The sequence below is a fragment of the Vigna unguiculata genome, chromosome 7, assembly GCF_037176805.1.
Source record: "Vigna unguiculata cultivar grain cowpea cultivar isolate G323 ecotype 2 chromosome 7, ASM3717680v1, whole genome shotgun sequence".
NCBI classification, from domain to species: Eukaryota; Viridiplantae; Streptophyta; class Magnoliopsida; order Fabales; family Fabaceae; genus Vigna; species Vigna unguiculata.
Genome location: NC_140798.1, coordinates 33453236 through 33477114, shown reverse-complemented (window position 1 = coordinate 33477114; position 23879 = coordinate 33453236). Strand labels below are relative to the sequence as shown.

General features: G+C 29.6%; 2 protein-coding genes across 3 annotated transcripts; one reads left to right on the top strand and one right to left on the bottom strand.

The window, feature by feature from the left end:
• Positions 1-6162: 6162 nt before the first annotated feature.
• Positions 6163-9668, bottom strand: LOC114189912 (uncharacterized). The gene is made up of 11 exons (XM_085675427.1): positions 9459-9668; positions 9278-9370; positions 9108-9200; positions 8578-9016; positions 8341-8395; positions 8152-8241; positions 8015-8072; positions 7894-7938; positions 7381-7818; positions 7215-7275; positions 6163-6491 (listed from the first exon to the last, which is right to left on the bottom strand). The coding sequence occupies exons 1-9, from the start codon at positions 9666-9668 to the stop codon at positions 7687-7689; spliced, it is 1215 nt and encodes a 404-aa protein (XP_085531553.1). The 3' UTR covers positions 6163-6491; positions 7215-7275; positions 7381-7686.
• A 4296-nt stretch (positions 9669-13964) lies between these two features.
• On the top strand, positions 13965-22471 carry MIRO1 (MIRO-related GTP-ase 1). Of its 2 annotated transcripts, XM_028080820.2 has the most exons (15): positions 13965-14127; positions 14210-14449; positions 15008-15140; positions 15409-15558; positions 15678-15854; positions 16020-16268; positions 16389-16457; positions 16568-16623; positions 18186-18267; positions 18742-18953; positions 19039-19108; positions 19266-19378; positions 19985-20135; positions 20530-20716; positions 22087-22471. In XM_028080820.2, exons 2-15 carry the CDS (start codon positions 14232-14234, stop codon positions 22158-22160), a joined length of 1941 nt encoding a protein of 646 aa, XP_027936621.1. In that variant the 5' UTR covers positions 13965-14127; positions 14210-14231; the 3' UTR covers positions 22161-22471. The 2 variants fall into 2 exon arrangements, with proteins under 2 accessions (XP_027936621.1, XP_027936620.1); XM_028080819.2 differs by having other exon boundaries at positions 13987-14449.
• Positions 22472-23879: the final 1408 nt, after the last annotated feature.

Genomic DNA, 23879 nt, shown 5'->3' with positions numbered 1-23879 from the left:
TCATTATTCCATTGGTTAAATTTAAATATATGTTTACATTTCTTAAATTTAGAAGTAAAATTAGAATTTGTTTATGTATTAAATTTTGATATATTTTGATTCTGAATTTAAAATTGGATGAATATAGTTTTTTTAATCTAACAAAATTAATTCTTTTATATATTAAATGGTGTTAAAGACTAACATTTGAGTTATAATGTGTCAAATATTATATAGAGATTACATATCAATTTGAAATGTCATTTGATATGTTTAATAAATTTAACTCAATTAGATTAGAATGACTATATTTATTTATTTTTAAATTTAATAATCAAATTGTACCAAAATTTAAAATATTGACAAATTATAATTTTACGATAAAGTTTACAAATTAAAAGCGTTTAACTCTTATTACATTTAGGTGCTATAATATTTGAATCATTATGATTTTATAATATGAAATAAACTACGTTGTGAGAAAATATGTACTCAATATTTTTAAATATGTTATGAAATTAATGCGTACCCCAAATTCTTAAAGATTGTTATTCTCAGTACCAATATTAATTTTAAAAAAACAAAATTCATTCTAACATAACTACATAACACACACACATATATATATATATATATATATATATATATATATATATATATATATATATATATATATATGAACTGTCAATGATAAGATAATAAAAAGTTAACTAGTAAAATTTAATAATTAAAAAATTATTGGAGTTAAATATATATTTGGTTCCTATTTTTATTATGTTTATTTAATTTTATACTTTTTTATATTCAATTAGGTTCTTATTGTTGTCAAATTTTGGTCAATCTGGTAATTTTTACTACGGGTGTTTAAATATTTAGCATTTTTGAATAATACATGTCACGTGTCAGCTCCTATTTTTTTTTTTAATTACAAAAATATTGTTCACATGTCAAGTCACAGTGTCAGTTTCATGTGTCAATTTGTGATTGTATTATTTTTTCTTGCTCAATTTAGTTTCAATATTCGTTATTTTTATTCAATTTAATTCCTATATTCGTCATTTTTCTTCAATTTAGTGTCACTTTTTGTTAAAAAGGAACAATTTTTTCACTTTCAAAACCAAATTTAATTTTTTATAAATATCATATATTTATTTTTAAAATATATATTATTATTAATTATTTTTTAAATTCAAGTATAAATTATTATATTTAATAATCAATTAAATATAATTCTTAGATCCAATTATTAAATAAATATAATTTAAATATTTAAAAATATATATTAATATTTTTAAATTTGACATTTAAATCCAAAATATTTAATATTTTTGTTGCATTTTAGATATTAAAATCAAAAATATTTTATAGTTAAATATTAATTTACTTTTCTAAAATATTTATAATATTTGTAATATTTTTAAATATTAATTTTAAAAGTATCGGTATTTTAAGATATAAATATTAGAAGAAAAAATTTATTAATTATATTATAATAATCTTTTAAATAATTGTATTATATTTAACAATTAAATCTAAGAATTATTATCAATTATAATTAAATTTAATAATTTATAATTGAATTTAAAAAATAATTAATAAAAATGTCAGTTTTAGAAAAAAATATCAGTATAATTTTTATAAAAGATATTAAATTTGGTTTGAATTTGAAATGGACAAAATTGATTCATTTAAATCAAAATCAAAACAAAAATTAACAAAAATAACAAATATAAAAACTAAATTAAACAAAAAAAAAGTGATATAACCACAAATTCAAATGTGGCACTAGCATTGACATGTGACACAATTATGACTAGGGGTGGCAATGCGGGCCGGCCCGCCCAGTTTAGGTCCGCCCCGCATAAGGCCCGCACACCGCGGGCCGCCCCGCCCCGCCCCGCATATATGTTGACCCGCGGGCCCGCAGGCCGGCCCGCTTTTTTTTTTTTTATTTATTTATTTTTATGATAAAACTTTCAATGTTTAAAAATTGGGAAACTTTAAGAAGTTCACAAAATTAAGTAAAGACTTTGGGGAATTAGATGATAAATTGATAATTCAACATTTTCATCATATTCATACTATGACATACACAATGTATTCTTTAAATTTTAGCACATTAAAAGTTACATAATACTTGTCTTTTCCAGTTATACAAGAATTTGAAATGTTAATGCAAGAGTCCATAAAAGAAGTAATTAATATACACAAGTGCAAATTTTTATTTTATTTTATTTTATGCGGGCTTGCGGGCTGGCCCGCGCAGGCCGCGGGCCTATGCGGGCCAAGCCCGCGTGGGCCCACTATCTTGGCCCGCCCCGCGTTTTTTCTACGGGCCGGGCCCGCGGGCCAGACCCTAATTGCCATCCCTAATTATGACTTGACATGTGAACAATTTTTTTAAAATTAAAAAAAAAATTAAAAAACACTAGAAGCTGACACGTGACATGTACAGTTAAAAAACGTTAACTATTTAAATATCGTTAGTAAAAATGACTAAATTGATTAAAATTTGACGAAAATGACATTGAATGCAAAACGAAAATGAAAACTAAATTGAAAAAAATAATGAAAATATGAACATGTAAATTTAAGCTAAATTATTATAAACATTGTTATATCATATGTCAAAATCTGGTTAAGTAATTTTTTTAACCGAATTTCGAAATTCTGTTAGGGGTGTAGGTTAGTTAGCGTCAAAGTCAAAAAATTGTTTTGGAAATTGTTGCTGAAAAAATTGTTGGAGATACAAGGAGGAACGACCAAGTTTATTTAGTTTATAATGAATCAAGAGACTATTCAACAATCTAATACATCAGCTTGATCTAGTGTCATTACTTATTTACATTACATACATAAAAGTTTTCATCTCTATTGTGACTTTAGAGATTTTTTTATAATTTTCAGGTTGTTGTAATATTTTAACGAGATAAATTTAGTTTCTTTGACAAAGACTTGTCGATTGAGATGTCTTAACCATTATAATTTGATTTAACTAAATTATACTTAAGATGTTTTAACCTTTGTAACTTGATTTAACCAAATTATATTTGACATATGTTAATCTTTTGTTAGACTATATGCAATCATTGATGTCATACATACATGCACCAATGCAGGAAGAATATTTGGTTGTGGTTACTTTTGCTATTCTGCTATGGTTTTAGAACCGAGGCTAAAAAGGGTTAGCTTTTGGCCTCAGGTGTTACCCGAGGCAGAAAACCCATTTCATGTCTCGGTTTTACTGAGAACCGAAGCCATATCTTTCTATTACTGCCTCGGTTCTTATGCAACCGAGGCCTAAGACGTTCAAAATTTAAAAAAAAAATCAGAAATGATACAATTGAATGGGGTTCTAGGAATTCTCTTCATTCCTCTGTCATCCCCAACAACTCCACGACCCAACCCCTTCTTCCACTAGATTCTTGACTTGCAGAGGATTAATCTTTCCCAAACACACCATTCCAAAAACCTATTGTAGGTTCCACACAACTGCAAATGAAGACAGAAAAAACAAATAAGACATAAACTTTTAACCTAAAAAAATTTTAGGGATCTCCCATCACTCACTTGCCATTGAGGAAGAAAAACTTATTCCCCCACACCTTTCATTGACGACCATTGCACCGCAGTTGTAGGACCGCATCTCCTCCACCCCTTTCACGATTCATGACCACCGCAACAAAGAAGCACCTCTCCTTTACCCCTTTCATGCGATTGATGGCCACCGGGATGCATAAATGCCTCTCCTCCACCCCTTTCACGATTTTGTCTAGCTCTTTGCAACGAAGTCGAACGTGCCTGAATCATCGTTGTCGAACCCTTCTTGAAATGCAAAACGAACAAGAGAAAGGAGGAGCGGAGTGAAAACATAAACCTAGGAATGAAAGTGGGCTGACGGTGGAAGTGGAGTTGGGGAGTGACGCCCACCTGTAAAGGTGGTTGCTTGTGGTGAAGACGAAGGAGAGGACGATAGTTCTTGGTGGGGGAGACATTCCCACATGGAAGGATGAAGAAGAAGTTTGGTGGGGGAGACGTTCGTCTGCGGTGCGACTTTAGGGTTTCTTGCAAAGGATTGAAGAAAGGAATTTAGGCCTAAGGCTGGCCATTTTACCTAGTTGTACTGCCTTGGGTTCAAACAACCGAGGCATATAAGCCTTATTGCCTCGGGTCAGTATCAACCGGTGCATAAAGCTTTTATTTTTGTTAAGATGCCTTGAATGTTACGTTGTCCCTTTATCTTCCTTACTTCATATATTTATGATATAGTTATGGGTTGTAATGAGGTTTAAAGGAGCTGTTATTTTTTACTCTTTTATAAGGCTAAAAGGCATTTGTATAATGTATCTCTCTATCATTATTCAGAAATAAGAAACTCTTGAAATGCCCCGTGGACGTAGGTCACATTGACTGAACCACGTAAATTTGTGTGTCTTCTTTTTCTCTTAATCTATTTCTTTTCATCTTGTCATAACAATTTTAAATATAAAAATCCAAGTGGCGAGAGGGAGAAATTTTGGAGAGGCTTTAGGCCTCGGGTCTCTCAAAACCGTAGCATAAAACTAGTTTTTGCTTTGGGTCAACTAGTAATTGGGACATAAAATGTTACATAAATTACAAAATTGCCACTGCATGTTTATATGTCTCGTTTCCACTATAATCGAGTCATAAAATCCGAGTTAGAAAGCGTAAAATGCACTAGTGATGGTGATTCATTCTTTGGGGAACAAAGTTGTGATTGGTTAGATTCATAACAATTTTGATATATTTATTCATCTTAATATTGACATATACCATTCATCCTAAAACACACAAAATAACTTTGGTGTTATTTAGTGCAATGCGATTTCCTATTCAAAAGTTTAGAATGATCAATAAGTTCTTGAACTATATTGGTAAACATTGATCAATAACATGATGTTGCATTTGATATTGTTATTTCATGCTTCTACTTAGGTTACTGATTTATCGTCCAAATTAAATTCTCAATGAAAGACCTAGATAAGGATGAGTATTATGTGATTTATAACTAATTCTCTCAAATTTCTATTTTAAGATGATTTTTTTACTTTGTATTCATTGGAGCATGCACTTCTCAACTAAAAAAGAGTCTAATCATTTATCATTTAAAAGGTATAAAGTTCTCTGGTATAAAGAATTTAATAGCTGAATGGAACAAATGCATTGAATGCGTGAACGACAAACAAAGGTGGAATAATCAAGTATGATAAGTTTCCAAGTGTTCTTTCTAGTTCATTCACACCATTTTCTACCATTTTTTTTATAAGAATCGGTGAAAAATAAAAAATATAAGAATAAATGTATCGTATCCATAATACGAAATTGTGTACATTCATCCATGTGCCGCAAGATACATGAATCATAAGATTATGATAAATGTGACTTTCAAACATACTCTTATTTTTTTAGTTTTGATACTCCTGGTTCTTCCTATGTGCTTTGTATCCATTTGATTGTTGTTATAGTGTTGATATTATAATGAAAAATATATCATCATTTGATGATGCGTACTTGTATTTTCATGCTGAGTGAATGAACCAGAGTTCACTACTACATATTTATTCTTTAGTAACATTTAAAAAATGTTACTGTATTGTAAAAAATGTTACAAATATAATTTAGTAACATTATACCACATGTTACGTATACCCTATGTTACTAATAAATATTAGTGACATTTTTACATATTAATTGAGACATTTATAAAAATGTTACTAGATACTTTTAGTAACATTTATTTAATAAAAATGTAACATTATAAAAAATGTTACTAAATTCTTTTAGTTATAATTCTTTTATAAATGAGTGACATTATAAAAATGTTACTAAAAATCATTGCAAACATTTTTTTAAATAAAGAGACATTTTAAAATTGTTACTAAAAAAATTTAGTGATAACTTTTTTTTTTAAGGTAACATTATAAAAATGTCACTAATATAAATAGTCACACCAACATTTCTTTTGACCAATTGATCTCTTGTAGTCTTAAAAAAGTTTGATTTTAATTTTTACAGATCAGTAGGATTAATTACGTTTTTAATTTGTAAAATTAAAATTTGTCCTTTTTCTAAATTAATTCCTATATGTATAAAGAGGCAAATATCATCTTCTATAACGAAAAAAATCTTTTACTATATTTCAACATAATAGATAAACAAGAATTAAGAGCAGGTGAAAGAAGTGTTTAAATTTTGTCCGAGTTTTAAGATTCTCAACATCATCATGTTCTGCATTAAAAATAAAAGTAAATACATCAAAGAATATACCTCAACTAAAACATGGAAAATCTCAAGTTTAAAATATGATCTTAATAACCATCAACATAAATTGAACTGTCCTTCTCTTCTTCTGTTACTAATGCATGGATTTTTATTTTGACAGTTCAGAATTTCTTGGAGATATGATACTGAATTAGCTTTAATTTCAGTCTTATTCTTCATCATCTTCCTGATTCAGAATCTTTTGATGTTGAACTTCCTACGATCATTACCTGTTAAAGACTTAAAATCAGTAGGCACTGAAAGCAAGACAATTTTGCAGAGAGCACTGAAATCAGTTTTCAATAACTTTTATTATGAACATGGTCTCATTCATGCATGATGCATGCAAAATGAAAGCTATGGTTGGTATCACAGTTTCATCATATATACGAATATATGATCATATTTTGAAGAGAATTGGTGATATTGGTTTAATAAATAATAATAAGTGGAACAGTTTAAGATATTCAAGTGATAATTCCTTCTAAAGTGTTCATGCAAGTGGATGGTATAATCATTTTAATTTCTTTTGAAGGTTTGGCTGCTCTGCCTACTCAACAGAAACTGTGATAAGTACTAATGGCCTACTAGGGTTAATGTGCACCCTTGTAACAATATACTTCTGTTTACACATTATGCACCAGAGAACTTTGATGGATATGAAAGAAAAAATCATATTAATTTGAAAGCTTCACACACAAAATAAACAAGTAAAGCAATTTCAGTTATTGCAATTAATATTATTATTTATCCACTAGTTTAATTACTAAAAGTGGGGAATATATTTCAATGAGATAATAAAAGTAATGACAAAAAGACAAGGTTGGCGAGGAAGAGTTGGTTCATTTTTATCCAACACTGTAATTTGTTTCTTCCTATTTCAGATCTAGTAGCTATTTGTAAAAAACAGAATCCTGTGACAATTTATTGTATCCAATAGAAAACATTCACACCTTATTCAAGCCGCTTCTTCAGCTCATTTGCATGTAACAATGTATGTGCATCATTTAGCAACTGTATATAAAGATAATTAAAATTGATAAATTAGTATAACAAATACATAAATGTTTTTAATCAAACTATTACTATCATTTACTAAAAGACTTAGAGGAAACTTACACTTGTGGGATTTCTCTTGTTTCAATTTTTTCAAGTCAATCCCGTCAAAATGAATTTTAGGTTTCTGCTCTCTTTTTCCTATTTCTTTTCCTTCAATAACACTACTTAGATAAAGTTCATTAACAAACAATCAATATAACAACAAAAATGGAAACAAAAACTACTTATACAGATGGAGGGATGTTAATCCTGAAACTGGTTTGAGCATTTTTCCATTGCTCAGAAGCTAGGAATGATGGGCAGTGGCTATGTATGGATTGCAACAATTACTTTTGGCATGATGTTCAAGAGGATAATAAGAACATCTTATGGCATGATATTCAAGAATGTTAACAACACTAAAGTTATAAAGAAGAAGAAGAAGAACCTTTCCTTTAATGTACTCAAATGTAATTTTCTTTTGAGTTTAGTTGCTGCATTGAAATAAGACTCTAATTCCTGATTCAAATATCATAAATAAGAAGCTCAATTAATATTAAATTTCTTAAGGATGAATAAAAGGCTTGGACTTACTTTATTTGTCAGAGAGTTCCATGCCTTAACAACTTTTTTCTTAACCTATCTTTTAAATGAAATGTTAAATAATAAGTGATTCAAATAATGAAGCTTTATCAATGTATTGAACTTTACATACCCTTTCAAAATTGTCTAAATCAACTTTTGTTTCTTTATAGTTGTTTGCAAATTCTTGCCTGTAATAGTGATCATTTATAAGTCAATAAACCGAAAAGAATAAAATTATAAGCTTATTGTAAGAGAACTAGATCTTACAAGAAAAGCTCAAAGGCATTGGATGGATGTTTGAGAATGCTAAGATCGTTATCAAGTGTGACAATTTCAACATTAAGATCTTCTAATTTCCTGGATAAAAGAAATAGTAAGATATGTTCCAAAATATTATTAACAAAATTAATTGATAGATAATATAAAAGAAAAATAAAGAAAAAATATGATAATAACCTCTTAGTTAACTTGGTGTTAGTTTTCTGCACTTTTTCCTTTTTTTCTCCTGGGGCTAGTATGAGTGAATGGAAAGATCAAGGCATGTGCATTTTTCTCTACGAGCTCACTTGTAGGATCTTCAATAACTACCAAAGGAACAATGCAAAGATCAAAACATTTAATACTAAATCAATATTTACTACTATGAAATAAATAAACCTTTATGAGAGATGTTGTCATCATTATCCATCATCTTCAATGTTGGATCATCTTCAATGTCCACCTCCTCTTTATTCAAATTTGAAACCATTACTTCTGGAGCATAACTTGGGATTTGAGTAAAAGCGATTTTGAAGTTGTTTAGAAGCTCAACTTTCATTGCTTCTAGTTGCTCTTTTAGTTTGGTTTCCACTTGCTCCTTCACTTGCTCTTTTAGCTTTATTTCCATTTCCTCTTGCATTCTGTTTTTCATGCTTTGTAGTTCAACCTGAGCATTCCTTTGAACTTCATCAATTAATTTTTGTATTCCAACTCGGGAGTTAGATCCCCATAGATCGGAAGGTGAAACCCCTTTTCCATATGTGCGCACATAACCATGTCGATCTTTTCCAAAGACTTGGGAAAATACATCATCTCGGGTTGAGTTTTTCTCTGGTTCTATTGAATGCGAAGAAATTGCATCCTCAAGCTTTAACTAAAAAAGGAAAGAAAAAAACAAAGTTAAACTTGTTATTAAACAAAACTATTAATTATAAAAATATATATAATGAATGAGATCATCATACAATAATCTTTTTGGTTTCCTCATTTTTAGGCTTATGTGTCATGATGAACATTTCTGCACGAGATGGCTCTCTTCCATCAATATTTTTCATCATCTACACCATACAAAAGAAAAAATATTAGTGTAAAAAAGGTACAACCATTAATACATTAGTTATGTAATTAGTCTAACCTCTTCATATCGTATTTCAGCAAAGGTTTTTGTTCCTGTGGTATGTACAGAAGTAAATTTTGCTCTGCTTATTTTATTTTTCTCACAGCGAACCTTTATAATAAAAATATGAAATGAGAAAAGATATAAGCAACTGAGATATACAAGTACAAATCCACATATAATAACATTTAAATAAGACCTTAGCTATGTCAGATTTCCAAAATTTAATAAGAATTTTCCACTGCTCAAGTGGAACACTTGGGGGTCGATTTTTGAAGTTGTAATCATGTGGCATATTTGGAAAAAAATACTTTGTCTTCAATCGACATTTGTGGTTCCTCCAACTTGAACATATGCTTCCTAAAACCCACTTTTTAGCACGTTCTTCAATATCAAATTTTGACTGCATATCATAATCAATGAATAAGTATTAGAATTTAGGTAATATATAATCAAAGATAAAGGTTAGTGAAATGAGAAACTATTTTACTTGCAACAGATCCAGAACTTGAACAAAAGGTAATCAGAAGCGAGAGGCAAAAACGAATCGGTCACAGTCCAAAAGAGAAGAATCTTACAGAGAGAGGACTTAAGAGTTGTAGAAGAAACAGACGGTGGTGGTGAGGCTAGATCCAAGAAGAAGCTCCCTCCAAATCGAATCCAGACGATGGTGGTGAAGGGGGATGATGCTTCTTGCGTTTAATATTATTGAGTTATTTTAGTACCTAAAATTATTATTTAATATAATAATAAAAGAGAAATGATATTCTATTTTATATACTCTTTAATACATTAGTTAATTATACATGGTCGAACGATTACATTATAATTATAATACATTTTAATTAAATTTATTTCTTGTAAATATAAATCTTAAAAATCATTCATCAAATGATATGTCAACAAAATATTTATACAATAAAGATTAAAAAATCAATTTTTTAATAATACAATAATTAAAAACTAAAAGTTAGTTTCTATTTTGATTATTTTTATTGATTAAAATTTAGTTTCTAAAATAAATTTAAAATGACTAGAAAATAATTTTTAATTACTTCTTAACGATGCGATATTATTATTTTATTTTTAATTAATTTCTGATAATACTGATATTATACAATATATTTAATATATTTATTTATTTAGTATATTTATTTATTTACAGTAACATTTTTGAAACATGTTGCAATATTAGGATATATATATATATATATAGTAACATTTTTAGTAGATGTGATTATGCAAATGTTAATAAAAATAGAAAAAAGTGTAATATGTACAGTAACATTTTTAAAAGGTGTTACAATATTAATATTAATATTCTTTATAGTAATAATTTTAAGGAAATGTAACTATATTATATCAATAGTAACATTTTTAATAAATGTAGCTAGGTAAATGTTGCAGTAGCTACTAAATGCTGTAGTGGTTGGAGAGGTTAAAAAAAACTTTGACACTTCTCTCATAGGCTGAGTTACAAGACAATAAGAGTAAGAGCTACAAGACAATTAAAGATGACACATATGTTAATAAGCAGATTTTAAGTTTAACTCAATCCCACAAAATTGATATGTAAGATGAGGTTTGCACCCACTTATATATTATAAAATTATTTTATCTCTGATTGATTAGAAATTAATGGGTGATCTGTTATAAGATAATATGTTAATAAGTGAATTTTAAATCTAACTCAACCCCATAAAATCAACTAGGTTTGCAGCCACTTATATGTTATAAAATTATATTATTTTTAATCGATATAGGACTTCCAACAATATATAAATGTTTGGAGAGATGTTACCATACACCGGATCCCTATGCATTAAAAGATGGTTCCAACCATCAAAAGAAATCATGAAGATTTCAACTTGAAATCAAAGCCATCAAATAGCCTGGTCTTAGATGATGACCCATAATTATAAATTGATGTATTATATTTTTTATTTATCTTTTGACCTTTGTTCTCAATATATTTGTGATATGTTTGAATTCTTTCATTTTGTAAATGTTTGAAAAAAGTATTATTATCATGAGTAATATGTGATATTTGACGTATTATTTCACAACTATAATATAAACAATAAAAGATCACAAATGGAGGTTTTTTTACATGTTGCAGCACCAGAAGAAAATTTGAAAAAAACAATAATACTAAACTCAAAGGGTTAAATATGTTTTTGGTCTCTTAACTTTCAGTGAATTTTGAAATTAGTTCATTTCGAAACTTTGTATCAATTTAGTCATTCATCTTTTGAAATACGTGAATTTAGTCCTTTTAATCAAATTTTGTTAAGTTTATTTGACATTTCAAGCGTGTTTCATAATAGTATTTGACTTAACATTAAAGCAAAAATGTGTCAAATAGTATAAACAATTGAAATACAATCCTGATATGTATACGAAACATCAAACAAACCTAAATGATTATTTATATTATAGATGTGAAACAATATGTCAAATATCACATTTTTTCAAATATATTTTAACCTTTTAATTGTTTGATTTGTCGTGAAATTCATTTGCAATTCCAATATATTTTTTATCTTATCATAATCTCTATGCAATTATGTTCAAATGATGTATATTAATTAATATTTTTTATGTCTCACATTAGAATATTTCTGTTTTTTTTAATATTTTTATTTATTGTATATTTGTCTTTCACTTGAAAATGTTTAACACTCTCAACTTAAGTGTTTAATAGCATAAACATTTCATTTACTAAGTAATGTAAAAAAATTATCTTCTTTACTTTATTATTATTAATTTTTGTTTCATTTAAAGAAACTCTTTGTTTCATTTGAATAACTATTTGTTTCGCTAAATTTTTTTTCGTTATTTCTCAACGATTGACTGTGGTGATATTTGAAAATTTTTCTTAGATTTCTAAGGTATTTTTATCTTATCAAAACTTTAATTATACGTTTGTCTTGCTTTGTGTGATTTTATTCAATATTTTCTTAAATTATTTTTAAGACACACATTTTATAATTTTTAATATTTTTATTTGTTGTTTATTTTTATCATGTAGAATACTATTTTGATATACTTTACATAATTATTTTTTATTTCTTACTTATTATTAGTCATACTGTAATTTTGTTACTATAATTGTATAAATAAATTTTATTTACTATAATATACAAATTTAATGTAACTGCTATAAATTATTTTTTATCATTATCCAACATGTATTGAAGTTCAAAAGATACAAGATCTAAGTTAAAATTTTATTGTTATTAGTTTAATATTTGTTCTTTGCGTGATTTTGATCGAGTGATGTATTATAACTTTTATCAATGTATAAACAAGAAATTCATTAGAATTTAAAAGATTGAAGTAAACAAACATTTAAAATATATTTTTGTTTGATTATTTGTTTTCTTTTTATATATTTTTTAAAATATTTGTAAGGGTTAAATATGTTTTTGGTCTCTCAACTTTCAGTGAATTTTGAAATTAGTCCATTTTGAAACTTTAGACCAATTTAGTTTTCCATATTTTGAAATATGTGGATTTAGTCATTTTAATTTATCTGACATCTTTAGCGCGTTTCATAATAGTATTTGACTTAATATTAAAACAAAAATATGTCAACCGATATAAACAACTCAAATACAATCCTGAAATGCGTACGGAACATCAAATAAACCTAACAAAATTTGATTAAAATGACTAAATTCACGTATTTCAAAGTATTTCAAAAGATGAAGGACTAGATTGGTCAAAAGTTTCGAAATAGACTAATTATAAAATTCACTGAAAGTTAAGAGACCAATAACATATTTAACGATATTTGATATTTTAAAATTTTATCAACGTTTCATTAATGTTTCCAGATTTAATAAATGTTTTAGTTCTCGTAAAATTTGATTTGGTACTCTAAGTTGAGATGTATACAATTATAATTTCTTTCTAAATATTTGATACCGAATAAACAACCTTCCTCTTAATATTGAATATGTGATAATATTATGTTTCCTTTACCATAATTTTTTATTATTTTATAAAATTTAATTAATTAATATTGAAATAATAAGAAAACATGTACGAGAATATACTCGTTATTCGATGAGAATAGAGATGGGACAAAAATTTGATATCCGTTAATGTATGAAGATAATTTTTTTCCTGCATAAGTGGATATGTGATAACAAAACTCATATCCGCTCTCTTCCATGGTCATCCCTAGTTGGATTATGTTTTATAGCATGTTTGTTGGGCAAATAAGTGCAAAATATATATATATATATATATATATATATATATATATATATTATATATATATTATACAATAAATCATATGATTTATAATTTACGTAACAAAAATATTTTGAAAGATATTGCGAAATATCATGTTAACTTCAAAATGGAATGATTATATTGGATACTCTATGGTTAGAAGGTTTTACCCACCAGAAAAGTTGTGTTCTTACCAATTTATTTTTTTATCAAAATAATAAGAATTTTTTGTTGCAAGGATTGTGTGGAAAAATAAAAAGATTTAATATTGGGAAATATTTACATTCACTTTATAGTAAGTTGTTTTGGGTGATTATTTTGAGTATAAAGATTATGTGATTGATTTGGAGTAGAAAACAAGTAAAAAAATAAAATAAAAAAAATTTAATTAAAAAATTATTCCATAAATAGTTATAGAAAATAGTATATTTAGAAGCTGGGTTGAGAGAAGAGGGCCGTTAGAGTTAGCGTAGAAGGACTACAAAGTTATTAGACGACAGTCGTTTATGGAAAAGGCCAATTCTGTTGGTAGTGTGGTACAGTAGTCTGAGGTGCAAGAAAAGTAAAGGTGCTACAAATATTAACCGCTGAAGAAGTGGCCACCTACAAGCACCGTCTACTCTAGGGTACACCACCATACTTTCCTTCTTTAGGGTTTTTATTTTCACTCCAACGCCAATCTCTCACTCTTTCCCTTCTCCATTTTAGACTCTTGCTCCTCACATCACCCATGGCAAAACCCTCTTCTGGAACCGTCAATCCTCACAGCCGCACCGGAGTTCGTATTGTCGTCGCTGGAGACCAAGGCACCGGAAAATCTAGCCTCATCATCACCGCGGCGGCGGATAACTTTCCAGTCAATGTGCCGCCGGTTTTGCCTCCCACACGTTTGCCGGAAGATCTCTATCCGGATCGAGTACCTATCACCATCATCGACACCTCCTCCCGGTACGTTCTCTTTTTTGTTTCTCAGATTTTCTCTTAAGTAAACTGATGACGCGGTTTTGGATTGGGATAGCCTATGTGTGATTCGTTTGATTCTTTCTCTAGTTAAGAGCCGAAAATCATATAGAGATTATTGAAGTGATGTTTTCTCCTTTTTAATTTAAGATTCATAGGCCTTATAACAGCTGGTTGAAGTGGAACGCTTTGATTAGCGGCGCTAGGTTTTCTTGATATTGTTCTAATTGGATTTTTTTTTCTTAAATTTTTTAAACCTTTTGGTAGTATTTTGTTGTATTTTCTTCCTTGAAACCGAAGAGCTATATTGTAATGATCCAAATAAATGCACTCTTATGCTTATAGATTTGTCTTGGGTTCAGTTTATTTCAAAATATTAATATCCTTTTTTACATTGGCCAGCGAGATAAAAGAACAATTATTTTTCATAGTTTCCAGCAAAACATGCACAATTCATTTACTGTTGAGTAGATGTCGACCCTAAGTCTGAATGTCTTCATTGGTTTATTCTATTATTTGTTTTTAGTATTGTTGTTGTTATTTCAGTGCTGAGGATAGTGATAAAGTTGCTGAAGAATTGCAGCGAGCTGACACAGTAGTCCTTACATATGCATGTGATCGACCTGAGACACTTGAAAATCTGAGTGCATTTTGGCTTCCACATCTTCGCAAATTAGAGGTTCTGATCTTTTTATTTTTTTTTATCTTCTTAGAAGTTTAGAGGAAAAAGGGGGGCGAGAAGTAAATATTCATAAAGAACGGATGGGGAATGACCCAACTAGAGTATTGCAAATTGTTAAAACCAGATATGTTCTTTTCTCGTGTGAAAAGAACATAACTTGTACATGCTTGCATACATCTATCCATTTCACAGCTTAATAATAATTATGTCTTTTCAGTTTTGGTGTATATATGCATGAATGTTGATATTTGAATTTAATGAACAGGTGAAAGTTCCAGTTATAGTAGTTGGTTGTAAGCTTGATTTAAGGGATGAAAATCAGCAGGTGAGCTTAGAACAGGTGATGTCGCCCATAATGCAACAGTTTCGAGAGATTGAAACTTGTATTGAGTGTTCAGCATGTAGGCATATTCAGGTATCTATCTTTTATACCAACCATTGGTTTGTGGTTTGACATCATACTATTAAGGTGCTGATCATCAATTGTATTTGGATTTCGTTTCATACATTGCCTATTAAATTTCCTTATTGAAGGTCCCCGAAGTTTTCTACTATGCACAAAAGGCTGTTCTTCATCCAACAGCTCCATTATTTGATCAAGAGTCGCAAACTCTAAAGCCTAGATGTGTGCGAGCCTTGAAGCGTATTTTTATCCTCTGTGACCATGACAGAGATGGTGCCCTTAGTGATGCTGAGCTGAATGATTTTCAGGTTGGATTCCCCTTTTAAGATGGCAATATTAAGCACACAAATTGAGTCATTTATTATCAAGTATTATAGTTTGCACCTTATAGTTTGGTTAGCATTTTTCCGTTATGTTATGACAAGATAGTTTATATATTTGAATTATCAAAAAACTAACAAAACATTCAACAGGTTAAATGTTTCAACGCCCCTTTGCAACCATCTGAAATTGTGGGTGTAAAGAAGGTTGTACAAGAAAAAATGTCTGAAGGGGTGAATGATCGTGGGCTTACTTTGACTGGATTCCTATTTCTTCATGCCCTTTTCATAGAAAAAGGGCGTCTGGAGACAACATGGACTGTGCTAAGGAAGTTTGGATATAATGATGATATCAAACTTGCTGATGATCTAATTCCACCTGTAAAACGTGCCCCTGATCAGGTATTTCTTTGGAGATGAATTGTGACCCTGGTTTATTTGTTCTACCTGTCTGAAATCAATTTGTGGATGACTGGGTATTTTTTATCCTGTTTTGATTAAGATTGATTTTAATGTCTGCAGAGTGTAGAGCTGACAAATGAAGCGATTGAATTTTTAAAGGCAATTTTTGATGCATTTGATGGTGATAGGGTATGTTAATTCTTTTCAATTATTTTCAGATGATTCTATTATGATGTAGGTTTCAAGTAGTAACTTTCCTAATTCTATTTTTATTTTGACAATATTTTTTGTTACCCCAGGATGGGATGTTACGACCTCGTGAACTTGAAGAATTGTTTTCTACTGCCCCTGAAAGGTAGACAGCTTTTTGTCATATTATCTACCGTTCTATTATAGATTATTTTGCATTAGTTTCTTCTTGAATTTGTAATGGGGCACTGTGATGTGGAATTAATCATCTTACTTAAGATGCAGAACTGATCACAAGTGGGGTTAAATTGTATCTCTAGGTAAATTTAGCAACCTGGAACTGTATTATGCTTCTTGCAACCTTAAGTACTGAGAAGCTGGGAGTCTTCTTAGGTTTTTGAATTAGAATGGTATATTTACTATTTATAATAGTCTGAACCCTAGGATACATGTATACAATATGATCAAGGAACAAAATTTCTGAAACATAGCATTTTAGTTGAATCAATGTTGTAGGAGATCTTTGAAATATTTTCAAATTATCTCAGATATAAGAAAATTAGATCAGCATATCCTTTCTATCAACGAAGAGTAAAGGTTACAAGATAGATACTTATAAGATTTTAATATTGAGTCTCCCTTGTCCACCTGAGCTATGTTCAACCCCCACCTACCAGGCGGGGCTTTTCCTTAGAAGTTGACTGGTACACAAACTACAGTTTGCCTTGTCAGCCCACACTTTAGAGTAATGTTGTATCAAGATACAAACAGAAAAGCAAGCAAGGAGAGCTACCTAATAAATAGTTAATATATTTCTCTGGATTAAATTGTAAAGTTTGGGAAAGGAAATTATCATATGCAGTGGCAAGTGGCAGTTTTCTCAACGGACAGTGACAAACTGAATGTGATATACCCTCCTTGATACTAATTTGGGAATGAAAACACGAGCAATGATGTTTTAGAGAAAATTATCTCTCAGCTTATTTGTTTGTGTGTATGAGTTCTTACGTTATTAGAGATACAATGAGTAGATACAGACAGCTTTTTAGCCTTCCCAGAGTTGATCAAAAGATAAGTTAACCTATTTGGGCAAATTAAAGTGTTTCAACGTAAACGTTATGCAACTGTCAAAGAAAATGACAGAAGTGAGATATTAGTGTTTTTATGAATTATGTTAAAGATTATACGTGATGACTATCATTAGATTACAAGACTTATATAAATGCTATAAGTTTTAGGTTGTTATTATGTTGTTTCTAAATATATTTATTTATTTTATTTTGAGATATATATATATATATATATATATATATATATATATATATATTTCTGTTGTCGTAATGGTTGGAGTTTTATCTAAATTTTCTTGATTTAGTTCAGAACTTTTGAAGACTTCTGAATTGTTCATAGTATGATTTTGTTTTCAATTTCTAATCTTCTCAACCATGAACCCTCTTTGGAGTCTACCTGATTCACTGTCTATTTCTGTTATCTCAATGGTTTGAGTTTGATTTAAATTTTCTCCTTTAAATGTTCTTCCTGTGAATTTGATCTTGAACCTGTTATCTTACCTTATAACACTCAACAATCAGGTTATATAACTTGACATTGATAAAAATGCTGTTCAAAACAACTTGTGTAGTCAGTTAAACCAGGTCAGGAGTCTTGAGAGAAATTGGACTTTAAGTCTTCCAGTGCTATATGATATTTTATTGTTTCGAATTGCAGTCCTTGGACTGGAATTCCATATGAAGATGCTGCAGAAAAAAATGCCTTTGGAGGACTATCACTGGATGCATTTTTGTCAGAGGTGAGCCAGTGTTTTTATCTTTATCTGTCTACCTTGCATATTGTTGAATGTTAGTTTTAAAAAATTGTTGGCTGCTCTTGGGAGTTTTATCACTCATGAATTTGTATGCATCGAGAATCAAGGTTGCATAGTTTTACTTGCTCCATTATTGTTACATGTTCCCTTAATTTATATAATTTAAACATGTATTCTATGCATATTTGGGGGGTGTCTTACAATTGCTGATAGCATTTTATTTGCATTGACATTGATTGTTGTTTGTTTGTTCTGACATTGAACTTGTATGCATCGAGAATCAAGGTTGCATAGTTTTACTTGCTCCATTATTGTTACATCTTCCCTTAATTTATATCATTTAAACATGTATTCTATGACTATATATTTGGTGTGTGTGTGTCTTACAGTTGCTGATAGCATTTTATTATTGACATTGATTGTTGTTTGTTTTAACAAAAATTAACTTTTTCTGGACAGTGGGCACTTATGACACTTCTAAACCCAACTCTTAGTATGGAGAATCTGATTTACATTGGTTATCCTGGTGATCCATCATCTACTATCCGTGTGACTAGGAGGAGGCGTTTGGATCGGAAGAAGCAACATTCAGACAGAAACGTTTTGCAGTGCTTTGTTTTTGGGCCTAGGAAGGCTGGGAAATCTGCATTATTGAATTCTTTTATTGGAAGGTTTTTCCTTTTCTGTATTACCTTTAAGCTTATTGATATTATAATTTCCAACACCTTATACCTTGTTGTTGAATCAATAATGTAGGCCATATTCCGAAGGTTACAATCCAACCAATGAAGATCGTTATGGTGTAAATGTAGTTGATGTTTCTATGGTAAGTGATACCTGGTTGACATTTTTCAATAGCTACTACTTACAGAGCGGAAAGTTTGTCTTGCTCACCTGTTTCAGTACCTGCCCCTGCTTCTATTTTATTCATTTTATAAGTCTTAACTTTTGTTTCGTCTCTTGGCAAATTGTATCTTTTGCAGGAAAACAAAAAATATCTTGTGCTGAGAGAGATACCTGAAGATGGAGTTAGGAAGCTCCTGTCCAATAAGGAGTCTTTGGCATCATGTGACATTGCAGTTTTTGTTCATGACAGGTGACTCTAATATCAGAGATCATTGTATGATCAAATTCATGGATTAACTTTGCTACATAACTAGTATGAAAAATATTTAGGTCACTTTTGTGAAGTTTCATGGATCCACATATCTATTTCCTGTTCTCTTTTAGTATATGCATCGGTGGAGGATCAATTTCACTGTTAAATAACTAATTTAGAAGAGGCCTCATAAAGATTCGCAGGCATTACACGTTTCTGTGAATGGATGTTTTAATTGATTGTGTAGTATGTTTGAATATTTTTAGCTTATATACTATTTCAGCATCATAATTCGTAAGCGCTTCTAATAAATCTGCTGTGCATTTGGATGAGCTTTGTGAAAGAGATTGTATGCTGAAAAGGAAGTAATTTCTGGGTGACCCATTATAGATTAACATTTGCGATTTTCAAGCATAAGTTTTAAACAACTTAGAAGTAAGATGCTCAAGATTGCATGTTATGTATTGAAATAAATACCACTTTTTAAAATGGCAACTCGTCAACTGTATTTTAAATTAACTATCATTTTGTGATCAGGTGGTGTGGACAACTCAGTTCATGCTTGCAAAAATGTATATATAGCTGACTAGATATTCATTTCAGGTCTGATGAATCCTCCTGGAGAACGTCATCTGAACTCCTGGTTGAAATTGCTAGTCATGGAGAAGATACCGGCTTTGAGGTGCCCTGCCTGATAGTTGCAGCTAAAGATGATCTGGATTCATTTCCAATGGCTATCCAGGAGTCAACTAGGGTATTTTTATTGACTTGTTCGTTTGCATTATTGTGTGCATATTACAATACATAATTATTAGACAAGAAACTTTTGAAGGGAATATGAGATGTTGTGAAATTATGATTTCAATAAACCTCTGAAAAGCAACATAAATGCCACATAGGCTTTTGTATACGTATCCTTTGATCATCAATAATTCAAGTGCACAACTTTTCTATTTATGGGCAACAATTTTATAAGTAATGGATGGATAAGCATAGTCACGAGTGTTTGAACATATTATCTAGTCAATATTGTATTCTTTTTATCTTAGCATGTGTAATTGTGACAAGTGTGCTTCATGCTGAGAAATTTTAAAGCAATAGATTTATCAACTGCAATGGCACTTTTGACATGTCAATGTGTTTTGTAGGTTAGTCAAGATATGGGAGTAGAGGCTCCTATACCAATCAGTGTCAAGTTAGGCGATTTTAATGGTCTGTTCCGTAAGATTGTAACCGCTGCTGAGCATCCTCATTTAAGCATTCCTGAAACTGAAGCTGGAAGAAGCCGCAAGCAGTACCACAGGCTTATTAATCGATCTCTAATGGCTGTTTCAGGTATGTCAGCTTTAGGTTGACTAGATTTATTCCGTACAGTATGTTTTAAGGTTGTTTGAACTTCAATCTTGTTTCCTAACTAAAAGAAAAGCTATATGGTGGCCCACAAGAAAGAATTTTATTGGATATAATTAGAATATTATTTGGTTTTTAGTTTAATGTCCTAAAATTAGATTAAGACACTTAAGGTCATTATTAACTTCTGGACATATTTTAGGTAATGAATGCACTCCTCGGTACCAATATCAATCAATGAATGAAGAGTATAATGCTTTTTATTATAGGTTTTTTTGTGAGCGTTGCAGCGCACGTAGCTTCCTATAAATATAAATATATTTTTATCATTTTAGGTTGGTTAAAATCTTATTTTGGTCCTTTTATTCATATAAAATTCAATTAGATCCCTAATTTTTATTTGGTTTAATTTAATCTCTAATTTTTAAAATTATCCAATTAGGTCCTTCCTGTTAGATCGATGTTAGATTTGTGATAGAATTTATATATCAAATCACTCAATCTAAAAAACTTAAATATTCACATTAATTTTATATTCTAGGTGGAGTAAAACTTAAATATTCACATTAATTTTATCTTCTAGGTGGAGTAATGTCAATCTAACGAAGAAGACTTAATTAGATATTTTTAAAAACTAAAAGACTAAATTGAATGAAATAAAAATTAGGGATCTAATTGAATTTTGCATAAGTATTAGAGGACCAAAATAGGATTTTAGCCTTAGGTTTTGTTGGTCCGGGTGGTTGTGTAGTTGTTCATTGTAATGTTCCCTATGTTCTCTCATAATTCCGTAAGCTTGTCTTGTCTCTTAACTGTTTCTTTTTAAGAACTATTATTTCCATTTTTTCTGTCCTTCACCTGAGTTGGTCCATTACTTTGTTTGTGTCTCTTGTTTGTTGGATGTTTCTTGGAACTTTGGGATTAGTTTGGCAATGAATTATTATCATTGAACAGAATGAAATGGTAGCCACTGTGAGCGTCGTAGTTTTCCATTATCATTACTATAATTTTTTCATCTCGTTGTGCTTCTTGCGTTAGCGGTTTCTTGTCGGGTAGATTTTGCTTGGAATTTAGGGATGAATTAGCCAATGAATCATCAAAATCAATGGTAGTGAAGGAGTCGCTGAATCCATACATGACAAGCTCCTGTCTTTGGAGCTCCTTTCGTGTTTTTGTGATTCTGGTTTCAGCTTGTTTTGACAATTTCTGTTTTGGTACTATTGAAAGCTTATAAATAATGAAGTAGAATCTACTTTATTTTGAGCTTTGATTTGATAAGCAAGCAATCATCTTTGGATATGCATCCTCCATTTGTTTCAATATTTAATGATTTTTCATCATTCATCATACTGCAGTTGGAGCTGCAGTGGTCGTAGTTGGGCTTGCAGCCTACAGGGTATATTCTGCGAGGAAGAACGCGTCTGGTTGAAGGACAGTCCATTTACCTTCATCAATGCAGCCTGCTCCTGGTTAGATTTGTCAAGTTCAACATTCAGTTGGCTTTTTTATGCCACCTGTTGTAGAGTTTGCTATTTTATTTTACTTTTTATGAAATCACTATCTTTAATTTTTATTTGCCGAGGTGGAATTTAGCATTTTTTCTACAAATTACGGTATGCTTCTTTTTTATTTCTTAGGGGCTTCGTGGTAGTAACGTACACAATAATGGAATATCCTGTCAGGTCCAGTTAAACACTGGAAACTTCAAAAAAATGAAAGCATCCTGTATTAAGATTGCAATTGAGATCCTTTTACTTCGTGCAGTAGGGATTCTAAATTATTTTTTCTTTCGGTGTGGTATGAACCAGCAATTATCTTTTTCAGGTCCTGTCAAATATTCTAAAATCATGGTTATAATCGGTGTAATCATCGTTCACAGTATGTACATTTAGTGTAAAAACGATTACAATAAAAATTAGAAGTAAAATTTACCAAAAACAAAACAGAAATAGTTTGGTTATTTTTTTAATAATCATTCATACGGGGAAAAAAATGAATTAAGGAGGTAAATAGACTTACCATTAAAAGGTGAGTTTAGTTTATTCCTTTCAAATTGCTATAGTTTGATTTATTATAATGCGTTGTGAACCAACCAATGCCCTTCCTTAGGTTTTGTCAATTTCTTAGGCTGATGTTGTAATGTATAGGCATGCCAACTCATGGCTTCTAACCTTGGAATTAAAGAATAATTTGTTAAGTGTTAAGTTCTTGCATAATATATACATAAATTTAGTTGAGGCTTTTTCTATTTGTTTCTTACTAAAAAAGAAATTAGTTAGTTTGGATAAGTTTGTTAGTAAATACTTGTAAAAAATTGGAATTAATTAGAAGTCACACGTAAACTAAATGATTTTTATTTTAAGTTTTAAATTAATTACTAATTTTCTAACTATGAAAATTTTGTTTCTAAATATAGGTAAACATTAGTTGTTTTAAATTATATACAAATATTCAATTTTTCTATTGTATTTCTTTTACTACTCTAAGAGTAATTTTTCACATTATTAATTTACCTTATTACTTTTGTAATAAATTATTAGATTTTAGGTTCATCTTTTAAGACTTTTGAGCTATTTTTTCTTCTAGACAAATGTTATAATATGAAGTTTTATTTAACTTCAGGTGTATCTTTCTATTTTTACTTTGTAAGACTTTATTATAATTTTTAATACAAATTTCTTATGAAATTCACAACTAAATTTTATTTATTTATACTTCGACTTTTTGAAAACAACTTGTTATCTTTGTTAAGTAATTCATTGTTTTATTTAAAATAATCTTAAATTTTATGTCATAGGAGTATATTTAAATAGAAATCAATTTTTCATATTTTAAATGCGTTGTTTAAAAACTCTTTCAATAAAATTATTTCAAAATAAGTCGTATTTAATGTGTAATATGCTATTAAAATATTTATTCAAAATTTTGATCAATTTGTAATTGTGAGGGTGAGAATTTGAACTTGTTTAATTGTTTAACTCTAGCTTTTGATACTTTATTGTGTTAGCTTATCCTCATATTTGTTTGCATTAAAACACTAATTTAACTCAATAACTTTAAATAATTTTCTTTATTCACTCCTTTTGTATTTTTAAGTTTATATAGATTTGAGTTTTTGAAAATATACCACGTTTATAATAAGTAAATT